Source organism: Pleurodeles waltl, chromosome 2_2, assembly GCF_031143425.1.
Source record: "Pleurodeles waltl isolate 20211129_DDA chromosome 2_2, aPleWal1.hap1.20221129, whole genome shotgun sequence".
Lineage (NCBI taxonomy): Eukaryota > Metazoa > Chordata > Amphibia > Caudata > Salamandridae > Pleurodeles > Pleurodeles waltl.
Genome location: NC_090439.1, coordinates 1,183,695,438 through 1,183,707,884, shown reverse-complemented (window position 1 = coordinate 1,183,707,884; position 12,447 = coordinate 1,183,695,438). Strand labels below are relative to the sequence as shown.

Here is a 12,447-nt window from a genome sequence, read left to right as displayed (position 1 = left end):
AAATGCGAATGTTTTGCAACCGTATTCTCGGTCTCATAACATTCGCAAATACCAATGAGAGTGGATATTAGGAATGGACACTCATCACACACCCCATCCTAATACTGAATCGCAAACCCTATTGTGCAAGTCAGTAAAAGGTTACCGATTCGCAAAATAGGGTTAGTACATGTAGAAAGACTTTTTTAGCAGTAGAAAATAACCCAATATGCCATTTGTGACTGCTAAATTCTTTCATACATGTGTCCCTCAGTTACCAATAAATCATTCAGCAGAAATAAAGACACAAATTGTACCTGTTGTCTCAGGAGGTGTGCTGCTTGTGGTAGTCACAGGTGTTGTGGTTGCTGCTATAGTGCTCATTCCTGTTAAAAACAGATACACAGATTGTCAGTGGTGCAAGTACTGATACTAACTTCCTCTCCTTGTAACATTATAATTGTTGAAATAAGTAATAACGCCAATGAAGTAGACAAAAGCCCAACCTCCTAAACCGAACCATGAAAGAGTAAGTCTCATGGGTGAGACAGGCACCTCTAAAGTAACACGTCAATATATTTTTAAATCTTGAATGTCATTAGGATACATAGACCTTTGACTCTGTTTATGACACACACCTCTAGGCGCATAGCTCCCCTCTTCAGGCCTTCACTGGTCATCTTGCTGTTGCTTAGCAACTGGTACTCATGAGGAGAAACTTTGCTCAGACAGTGGTAATGAGTAAAAATGAGAAAATAATGTAGTAATACTAGCATAAATATGTTATGCCACATAATTTGTCTTCTCTTGCTGTATAATTTAGTCAACCCTACCACACAATTTCGTCAATCCATGCTCCATCTTTCCAATAAACCCTTCCTTTAGCAAGGGCAGCTATTTTTAATATGATGACAGACCGTGAAGTGAAGTAACCGATACTGGGCCTGTATTCGTCCCCCCAATTAACAGTCTATGGCAGGTGGTTTCAAATGAGGAGTGTGACTTTTTGCCACCAAAGAACACCCCTGCTTTCTTTCACAGATTTGCTTAACTAATTTTTTTTACGCACACAATTATCCATGCTCATTAGAGTGCTTCACACAAGACCCTGACATTTTACATGAAAAACAATAAATACACATTTTTTTCAATCACGGGGACGTAAAATTATTTGAGGGAACAACAGCCTGTTTAGCTGAAGCTAGGATATGGTCTTGGTTCAGTTCTGAAGTTGGAAACTCTGACCTCTTGGTTACATCACTTCACTATAATCACCTGCCTACTAAAAGGCCTGCTCCATCACAAAGAAACGCATTATTCTCTTACACAAAAAAACATCAGCACTTTAACTGCTCATAATTATGTGAATAGAAGAAACCTTATGCAGGTCCCTTTGCATTAGGCATTTCAAAGAGTTGCAGCTGTAGGTGGTTCTGTGTTTGTATCTGGAACCAATCCAACCTAACAAGTTTTACCCACAGTGCCACACTAAACAGACCCCTGCCTTATGCAAATCAGTACTGACCATCTCCTCCTGGCCATTGTTCATCCCACACTGCCATGTGATGCCCCCTCTGAACTACTGTAGATGGAGAGGTGCAAGAACCAAGTTTGAGCGGCGAAGAAAGAATCTCAGGAGAAACAAATTCAGCCAGAGAGATTCCATCTTCTCCATTATGGAACATAGCATAGCCTTGGAGTGTGGGTGGATAGAAGAGAATTGTATGGAATTAAAAACTTGAAAAAAGGACCTATTAGTCTCTCTGCTGAATTTGTTCAGTTGAACACTCTACAACACATCCTTCTTCCTCAAGAGAGCACCAGAGACCCCAGACCAGTTTCAGCCTGTCAAGGTTTCATCCGTGAGGTATAGCTTGGATCCTGTGAGAAAGTGATCAAGGGACGCACATCTGAGTATGCCCATGGTCTCTTAGGGAACTGAATAAAAACTCCGGCGGTATTGGGAATAGGGCGTACAAATAGTCTAATCCACTGGCATTGTCTCAGGATACTGTTCTGCAGGGAGATAAGCACTCGCTTTTTTGACCAGCACTTGATAAAACATTTTGATGGGAAGTGAGCCTGCACTAGTGAGTGAGAGGAAAACATAAAACCAGAAGTGGAAACTATGATATGGAAATGGCCTCTGTCTTGGAATCGAGTTTGAAGACATGAGCAGTGGAATTAGTCACCCAAGAGGCACAAAATGTTCAGAAAACCAGGGTAGTAGAAGGAAGACAAAGAAAAGACATGAACGTAATCATAAGCATGTAACCACTTATGTCTTCATAAAGAGACTGAGCCTACACCACCCAATCAGACTTGTGCCTGTTGTCTGTCTATATTTTCCCTCTCTAGAATCACAAGTCCCAGGAGGCAGCTTGTCCTCCCTCCCACTGCTTCAGATCTTGCTCAGTTGGCCATAGGACATTATCACGATGACAGCACCATGTTACCCATCTATGTACCCTTTATCGATCTGTAAACCCCTGCATTCATTCTTGAAGCCACTGTCAAGTCCCATCTCCCTTTTAAACGATGAAGCCATTGAGCTCAGTGGTTAAATGTGAGGAACCCTTTTGACTCAATTGTGGGTGGTGGCCCACTAGTACTTCTATAGCAAAATTACCATAAACAGTTGGGCCCTAAACTTCTGTAAAATTTAGACATCCTAAGCGGACATTAGATACCGGACCCCTTTTACCTCTGGTTCTTCTGGATAGCACCAGTGACTACATTGGGTAGTTGATTTGTGCTTTGAAATATTTTGTGGCACCCCTTTAAAGTTCTTAGGTACCGGACAGTCAGTAGCTTACATTTCTTCTATCCTTTCAAAGATTACTTGTTGATAGAGCCTTGCAAAAAACAGTGCAGAAATTGCACACTTTAAAGCTGTGATGCTGTGGACTGTGGTATTCCAGGGTTTAAACCTGCTGAATAGGGTTAACCCAATGATCGCCAGAAAGATCTCAGTTCTGAGCTGTGCATTGTTGCAATTAGCAGTGTTTGACTGAAGTATTGTTTCCAGTCTTAACCTGGTGAAAATCATGCCGAGAAACAGTGCAATTTGCGATAAGTTTAGAATTATGATTGGGGCACAAATGGTTGTTTTCACCCAAATAGAAATTTGCAAAGTGTCTGAATGACCTGAGTATTTGTTGATGGTGAATCCCCTGCTCTTTGAATAAATACGGTAGTTTCTTCTTTCTTCAAAGGCAATAAGCCATTCAAGGGAAAGTTTTTTAAATAGCCCTTGAAAACATATCAGTATAGTTGTTTCTCACTGAGGCACATCATTGTGATCCCTGCTAGTAATGCACGGGTGCGGCACTTAATTGATGGCTTAAATTCCCTGTTATCCAACGAAAGTCCTATACTAGTACTAAATGCTCAGCTTTAGTTGAGCAGAATTGTGTATAATTAGTACAGTTTTTAAGTTTGTGGACATGGGCCTTTTCATGAGGCGCGAGGCATGGCTAAAGTCTTTTAACTTGAAAGGCATGAGCTAGACAAAGTAACTGACCAACTGCTCGATGACAAGACCTCTCTTCGATCCATCCTGGAAGAAATTGCTCAAGCAGTACAACTAAAACACAGACAGCCAAATGGAGGACCACCATCCAGAAGTAGTCATCTGAATGACAGAATCATAGCATTCCTTTTGGTTGTCCAGTGCTTTCTAGTCCTGAAAGGAGAAGCGTTCTTCTTCAAACTACATCACTACGTACTTCCTCTGTAGCAATTCATTTGATGATGGCCTTAGTGATTGTACCTCAACTCCCTATAGACCAGACATTTTATTTCATATATTTCTACCTACGTTTCAAACGTTTACAAATACAACTTTAGCTTACTTTAAACGTCAAATGTTCCATTTAAGCCAGTTTTATAATAGCTAATCTATGTCACCGGATCCATTTGCTCATCCTAATTCGCATGAAGAAATCCAGCAAGGTGAAACTACATCTTCCAGTCTTTCTACAGGTCATTTATTTTTAAGAATGTCAGATCGTTCTTTCTTGTTCTACATTTGTAAGTTCAGTTAACCAGTTGCTTCATTTAATTGTAGTTCTCTGTGAAAAAATGTTTTGTTCTTATTTTAATTTTATACATAAATATTAGACATGTTGAGCTGTGTAGACACCTGATACATAACATGCTTAATGTTTCTGCCTCTGAAGTCCATTGTCTGGTGAATTGCTATATCAAAAGTTATTTTTTTCTTTTGTAATGCCACTACAATTTCTGTAGTATATTTCAAATAAAACAACTTTTTAGGTTTTCTAAACTCTACCACACATCTCTTTCTAACCCACCTCCCTTTTTAGGTTGAGCATAACAGCACGGAAGCGATGCTTTTTTCTACGCGTTGTTATCTGTTTGTACTTTTATCCACACCCCACCCTCACACCCATTACTATCGCTCGTTCATGGGCTTGCCCTACAAAAATCCTTTGTTATCATTGGTAAATGTTTCACGTTTGTCCCTCCTTGGGGCGCTTTGGTTACCGCCTTTGACATCGACCCTGTTACATGGCCAATTGCACTTTTGCTGGTATGTTTGATTGCAAGCAAACTTGTTTTTCCTTTTGTGTGTCTCCTTCATGCTCATGGTGTGAGGCTTTGAATTGGATCTCATGTGTGAAATTGGATTATGTTTCATTTTTAATATATGTGGCAAGAAAAGTCTGGTTAGGGGTTTACAATAATAACAGCTCTAACTCGAGCAAATGCGAGACCTATTGCATCGCAAATGCTTGTTTTTAAATAGAGTCTGTTTTCCTTAAAGAAAAACATGATGTATTTCAACAAAACAATGAAAAGTTTTCTTTTCATTTTTTAAGAGTAGGCACTGGTCTGTGTACATTCTGCGTGCTCTGAAAAAATGTTGGTGCCCCCATTGACAAAGGGGAAGGGGTCCCCTAGGGGCCCCTTCCAATTTGTGCATTGTTTACTCCTAATTAACATTTTTGGTAAAATGCGAATGTTTTGCAACCGTATTCTCGGTCTCATAACATTCGCAAATACCAATGAGAGTGGATATTAGGAATGGACACTCATCACACACCCCATCCTAATACTGAATCGCAAACCCTATTGTGCAAGTCAGTAAAAGGTTACCGATTCGCAAAATAGGGTTAGTACATGTAGAAAGACTTTTTTAGCAGTAGAAAATAACCCAATATGCCATTTGTGACTGCTAAATTCTTTCATACATGTGTCCCTCAGTTACCAATAAATCATTCAGCAGAAATAAAGACACAAATTGTACCTGTTGTCTCAGGAGGTGTGCTGCTTGTGGTAGTCACAGGTGTTGTGGTTGCTGCTATAGTGCTCATTCCTGTTAAAAACAGATACACAGATTGTCAGTGGTGCAAGTACTGATACTAACTTCCTCTCCTTGTAACATTATAATTGTTGAAATAAGTAATAACGCCAATGAAGTAGACAAAAGCCTAACCTCCTAAACCGAACCATGAAAGAGTAAGTCTCATGGGTGAGACAGTCACCTCTAAAGTAACACGTCAATATATTTTTAAATCTTGAATGTCATTAGGATACATAGACCTTTGACTCTGTTTATGACACACACCTCTAGGCGCATAGCTCCCCTCTTCAGGCCTTCACTGGTCATCTTGCTGTTGCTTAGCAACTGGTACTCATGAGGAGAAACTTTGCTCAGACAGTGGTAATGAGTAAAAATGAGAAAATAATGTAGTAATACTAGCATAAATATGTTATGCCACATAATTTGTCTTCTCTTGCTGTGTAAGGTAGTCAACCCTACCACACAATTTCGTCAATCCATGCTCCATCTTTCCAATAAACCCTTCCTTTAGCAAGGGCAGCTATTTTTAATATGATGACAGACCGTGAAGTGAAGTAACCGATACTGGGCCTGTATTCGTCCCCCCAATTAACAGTCTATGGCAGGTGGTTTCAAATGAGGAGTGTGACTTTTTGCCACCAAAGAACACCCCTGCTTTCTTTCACAGATTTGCTTAACTAATTTTTTTTACGCACACAATTATCCATGCTCATTAGAGTGCTTCACACAAGACCCTGACATTTTACATGAAAAACAATAAATACACATTTTTTTCAATCACGGGGACGTAAAATTATTTGAGGGAACAACAGCCTGTTTAGCTGAAGCTAGGATATGGTCTTGGTTCAGTTCTGAAGTTGGAAACTCTGACCTCTTGGTTACATCACTTCACTATAATCACCTGCCTACTAAAAGGCCTGCTCCATCACAAAGAAACGCATTATTCTCTTACACAAAAAAACATCAGCACTTTAACTGCTCATAATTATGTGAATAGAAGAAACCTTATGCAGGTCCCTTTGCATTAGGCATTTCACAGAGTTGCAGCTGTAGGTGGTTCTGTGTTTGTATCTGGAACCAATCCAACCTAACAAGTTTTACCCACAGTGCCACACTAAACAGACCCCTGCCTTATGCAAATCAGTACTGACCAGCTCCTCCTGGCCATTGTTCATCCCACACTGCCATGTGATGCCCCCTCTGAACTACTGTAGATGGAGAGGGGCAAGAACCAAGTTTGAGCGGCGAAGAAAGAATCTCAGGAGAAACAAATTCAGCCAGAGAGATTCCATCTTCTCCATTATGGAACATAGCATAGCCTTGGAGTGTGGGTGGATAGAAGAGAATTGTATGGAATTAAAAACTTGAAAAAAGGACCTATTAGTCTCTCTGCTGAATTTGTTCAGTTGAACACTCTACAACACATCCTTCTTCCTCAAGAGAGCACCAGAGACCCCAGACCAGTTTCAGCCTTTCAAGGCTTCATCCGTGAGGTATAGCTTGGATCCTGTGAGAAAGTGATCAAGGGACGCACATCTGAGTATGCCCATGGTCTCTTAGGGAACTGAATAAAAACTCCGGCGGTATTGGGAATAGGGCGTACAAATAGTCTAATCCACTGGCATTGTCTCAGGATACTGTTCTGCAGGGAGATAAGCACTCGCTTTTTTGACCAGCACTTGATAAAACATTTTGATGGGAAGTGAGCCTGCACTAGTGAGTGAGAGGAAAACATAAAACCAGAAGTGGAAACTATGATATGGAAATGGCCTCTGTCTTGGAATCGAGTTTGAAGACATGAGCAGTGGAATTAGTCACCCAAGAGGCACAAAATGTTCAGAAAACCAGGGTAGTAGAAGGAAGACAAAGAAAAGACATGAACGTAATCATAAGCATGTAACCACTTATGTCTTCATAAAGAGACTGAGCCTACACCACCCAATCAGACTTGTGCCTGTTGTCTCTCTATATTTTCCCTCTCTAGAATCACAAGTCCCAGGAGGCAGCTTGTCCTCCCTCCCACTGCTTCAGATCTTGCTCAGTTGGCCATAGGACATTATCATGATGACAGGACCATGTTACTCATCTATGTACCCTTTATCGATCTGTAAACCCCTGCATTCATTCTTGAAGCCACTGTCAAGTCCTACCTCTAAAGTCTACATCTCCCTTTTAAATGATGAAGCCAATGAGCTCAGTGGTTAAATGTGAGGAACCCTTTTGACTCAATTGTGGGTGGTGGCCCACTAGTACTTCTATAGCAAAATTACCATAAACAGTTGGGACCTAAACTTCTGTAAAATTTAGACATCCTAAGCGGACATTAGATACCGGACCCCTTTTACCTCTGGTTCTTCTGGATAGCACCAGTGACTACATTGGGTAGTTGATTTGTGCTTTGAAATATTTTGTGGCACCCCTTTAAAGTTCTTAGGTACCGGACAGTCAGTAGCTTACATTTCTTCTATCCTTTCAAAGATTACTTGTTGATAGAGCCTTGCAAAAAACAGTGCAGAAATTGCACACTTGAAAGCTGTGATGCTGTGGACTGTGGTATTCCAGGGTTTAAACCTGCTGAATAGGGTTAACCCAATGATCGCCAGAAAGATCTCAGTTCTGAGCTGTGCATTGTTGCAATTAGCAGTGTTTGACTGAAGTATTGTTTCCAGTCTTAACCTGGTGAAAATCATGCCGAGAAACAGTGCAATTTGCGATAAGTTTAGAATTATGATTGGGGCACAAATGGTTGTTTTCACCCAAATAGGAATTTGCAAAGTGTCTGAATGACCTGAGTATTTGTTGATGGTGAATCCCCTGCTCTTTGAATAAATACGGTAGTTTCTTCTTTCTTCAAAGGCAATAAGCCATTCAAGGGAAAGTTTTTTAAATAGCCCTTGAAAACATATCAGTATAGTTGTTTCTCACTGAGGTACATCATTGTGATCCCTGCTAGTAATGCACGGGTGCGGCACTTAATTGATGGCTTCAATTCCCTGTTGTCCAACGAAAGTCCTATACTAGTACTAAATGCTCAGCTTTAGTTGAGCAGAATTGTGTATAATTAGTACAGTTTTTAAGTTTGTGGACATGGGCCTTTTCATGAGGCGCGAGGCATGGCTAAAGTCTTTTAACTTGAAAGGCATGAGCTAGACAAAGTAACTGACCAACTGCTCGATGACAAGACCTCTCTTCGATCCATCCTGGAAGAAATTGCTCAAGCAGTACAACTAAAACACAGACAGCCAAATGGAGGACCACCATCCAGAAGTAGTCATCTGAATGATAGAATCATAGCATTCCTTTTGGTTGTCCAGTGCTTTCTAGTCCTGAAAGGAGAAGCGTTCTTCTTCAAACTACATCACTACGTACTTCCTCTGTAGCAATTCATTTGATGATGGCCTTAGTGATTGTACCTCAACTCCCTATAGACCAGACATTTTATTTCATATATTTCTACCTACGTTTCACACGTTTACAAATACAACTTTAGCTTACTTTAAACGCCAAATGCTCCATTTAAGCCAGTTTTATAATAGCTAATCTATGTCACCGGATCCATTTGCTCATCCTAATTCGCATAAAGAAATCCAGCAAGGTGAAACTACATCTTCCAGTCTTTCTACAGGTCATTTATTTTTAAGAATGTCAGATCTTTCTTTCTTGTTCTACATTTGTAAGTTCAGTTAACCAGTTGCTTCATTTAATTGTAGTTCTCTGTGAAAAAATGTTTTGTTCTTATTTTAATTTTATACATAAATATTAGACATGTTAAGCTGTGTAGGCACCTGATACATAACATGCTTAATGTTTCTGCCTCTGAAGTCCATTGTCTGGTGAATTTCTATATCAAAAGTTATTTTTTTCTTTTGTAATGCCCCTACAATTTCTGTAGTATATTTCAAATAAAACAACTTTTTAGGTTTTCTAAACTCTACCACACATCTCTTTCTAACCCACCTCCCTTTTTAGGTTGAGCATAACAGCACGGAAGCGATGCTTTTTATTACGCGTTGTTATCTGTTTGTACTTTTATCCACACCCCGCCCTCACGCCCATTACTATCGCTCGTTCATGTGCTTGCCCTACAAAAATCCTTTGTTATCATTGGTAAATGTTTCACGTTTGTCCCTCCTTGGCGCGCTTTGGTTACCGCCTTTGACATCGACCCTGTTACATGGCCAATTGCACTTTTGCTGGTATGTTTGATTGCAAGCAAACTTGTTTTTCCTTTTGTATGTCTCCTTCATGCTCATGGTGTGAGGCTTTGAATTGGATCTCATGTGTGAAATTGGATTATGTTTCATTTTTAATATATGTGGCAAGAAAAGTCTGGTTAGGGGTTTACAATAATAACAGCTCTAACTCGAGCAAATGCGAGACCTATTGCATCGCAAATACTTGTTTTTAAATAGAGTCTGTTTTCCTTAAAGAAAAACATGATGTATTTCAACAAAACAATGAAAAGTTTTCTTTTCATTTTTTAAGAGTAGGCACTGGTCTGTGTACATTCTGCGTGCTCTGAAAAAATTTTGGTGCCCCCATTGACAAAGGGGAAGGGGTCCCCTAGGGGCCCCTTCCAATTTGTGCATTGTTTACTCCTAATTAACATTTTTGGTAAAATGCGAATGTTTTGCAACCGTATTCTCGGTCTCATAACATTCGCAAATACCAATGAGAGTGGATATTAGGAATGGACACTCATCACACACCCCATCCTAATACTGAATCGCAAACCCTATTGTGCAAGTCAGTAAAAGGTTAACGATTCGCAAAATAGGGTTAGTACATGTAGAAAGACTTTTTTAGCAGTAGAAAATAACCCAATATGCCATTTGTGACTGCTAAATTCTTTCATACATGTGTCCCTCAGTTACCAATAAATCATTCAGCAGAAATAAAGACACAAATTGTACCTGTTGTCTCAGGAGGTGTGCTGCTTGTGGTAGTCACAGGTGTTGTGGTTGCTGCTATAGTGCTCATTCCTGTTAAAAACAGATACACAGATTGTCAGTGGTGCAAGTACTGATACTAACTTCCTCTCCTTGTAACATTATAATTGTTGAAATAAGTAATAACGCCCATGAGGTAGACAAAAGCGAATTCTCCCAAACTGACCCATGAAAGAGTAAGTCTCATGGGTGAGACAGGCACCTCTAAAGTAACACGTCAATATATTTTTAAATCTTGAATGTCATTAGGATACATAGACCTTTGACTCTGTTTATGACACACACCTCTAGGCGCATAGCTCCCCTCTTCAGGCCTTCACTGGTCATCTTGCTGTTGCTTAGCAACTGGTACTCATGAGGAGAAACTTTGCTCAGACAGTGGTAATGAGTAAAAATGAGAAAATAATGTAGTAACACTAGCATAAATATGTTATGCTGCATAATTTGTCTTCTCTTGCTGTATAATTTAGTCAACCCTACCACACAATTTCGTCAATCCATGCTCCATCTTTCCAATAAACCCTTCCTTTAGCAAGGGCAGCTATTTTTAATATGATGACAGACCGTGAAGTGAAGTAACCGATACTGGGCCTGTATTCGTCCCCCCAATTAACAGTCTATGGCAGGTGGTTTCAAATGAGGAGTGTGACTTTTTGCCACCAAAGAACACCCCTGCTTTCTTTCACAGATTTGCTTAACTAATTGTTTTTACGCACACAATTATCCATGCTCATTAGAGTGCTTTACACAAGACCCTGACGTTTTACATGAAAAACAATAAATACACATTTTTTTCAATCACGGGGACGTAAAATTATTTGAGGGAACAACAGCCTGTTTAGCTGAAGCTAGGATATGGTCTTGGTTCAGTTCTGAAGTTGGAAACTCTGACCTCTTGGTTACATCACTTCACTATAATCACCTGCCTACTAAAAGGCCTGCTCCATCACAAAGAAACGCATTATTCTCTTACACAAAAAAACATCAGCACTTTAACTGCTCATAATTATGTGAATAGAAGAAACCTTATACAGGTCCCTTTGCATTAGGCATTTCAAAGAGTTGCAGCTGTAGGTGGTTCTGTGTTTGTATCTGGAACCAATCCAACCTAACAAGTTTTACCCACAGTGCCACACTAAACAGACCCCTGCCTTATGCAAATCAGTACTGACCATCTCCTCCTGGCCATTGTTTATCCCACACTGCCATGTGATGCCCCCTCTGAACTACTGTAGATGGAGAGGTGCAAGAACCAAGTTTGAGCGGCGAAGAAAGAATCTCAGGAGAAACAAATTCAGCCAGAGAGATTCCATCTTCTCCATTATGGAACATAGCATAGCCTTGGAGTGTGGGTGGATAGAAGAGAATTGTATGGAATTAAAAACTTTAAAAAAGGACCTATTAGTCTCTCTGCTGAATTTGTTCAGTTGAACACTCTACAACACATCCTTCTTCCTCAAGAGAGCACCAGAGACCCCAGACCAGTTTCAGCCTTTCAAGGCTTCATCCGTGAGGTATAGCTTGGATCCTGTGAGAAAGTGATCAAGGGACGCACATCTGAGTATCCCCATGGTCTCTTAGGGAACTGAATAAAAACTCCGGCGGTATTGGGAATAGGGCGTACAAATAGTCTAATCCACTGGCATTGTCTCAGGATACTGTTCTGCAGGGAGATAAGCACTCGCTTTTTTGACCAGCACTTGATAAAACATTTTGATGGGAAGTGAACCTGCAATAGTGAGTGAGAGGAAAACATAAAACCAGAAGTGGAAACTATGATATGGAAATGGCCTCAGTCTTGGAATCGAGTTTGAAGACATGAGCAATGGAATTAGTCACCCAAGAGGCACAAAATGTTCAGAAAACCAGGGTAGTAGAAGGAAGACAAAGAAAAGACATGAACGTAATCATAAGCATGTAACCACTTATGTCTTCATAAAGAGACTGAGCCTACACCACCCAATCAGACTTGTGCCTGTTGTCTGTCTATATTTTCCCTCTCTAGAATCACAAGTCCCAGGAGGCAGCTTGTCCTCCCTCCCACTGCTTCAGATCTTGCTCAGTTGGCCATAGGACATTATCATGATGACAGGACCATGTTACTCATCTATGTACCCTTTATCGATCTGTAAACCCCTGCATTCATTCTTGAAGCCACTGTCAAGTCCTACCTCTAAAGTCTACATCTCC

At 40.3% G+C, this 12,447-nt stretch overlaps 1 protein-coding gene across 11 annotated transcripts in view; it reads right to left on the bottom strand.

Annotated features, from left to right (window-relative positions):
• LOC138283053 (uromodulin-like) overlaps positions 1 to 12,447 on the bottom strand; it is a 298,687-nt gene that overhangs the window by 230,522 nt on the left and 55,718 nt on the right. For 4 of the 11 annotated variants that reach the window (XR_011201046.1, XR_011201049.1, XR_011201043.1 and 1 more), the window contains one exon: positions 297 to 365. The exons of 2 other annotated variants lie outside the window; for them this stretch is intronic. Coding sequence is in view for 1 of the 9 variants with exons in the window: in XM_069221194.1 (XP_069077295.1) it covers positions 297 to 365; positions 5,252 to 5,320; positions 10,222 to 10,290 (207 nt within the window). In the remaining 8 variants the exon portion in view is untranslated. Of the gene's footprint in view, positions 1 to 296; positions 366 to 5,251; positions 5,321 to 10,221; positions 10,291 to 12,447 lie in introns of all 11 variants that reach the window. 5 more of the 11 variants (XR_011201042.1, XR_011201041.1, XM_069221194.1 and 2 more) reach the window with 2 other exon arrangements.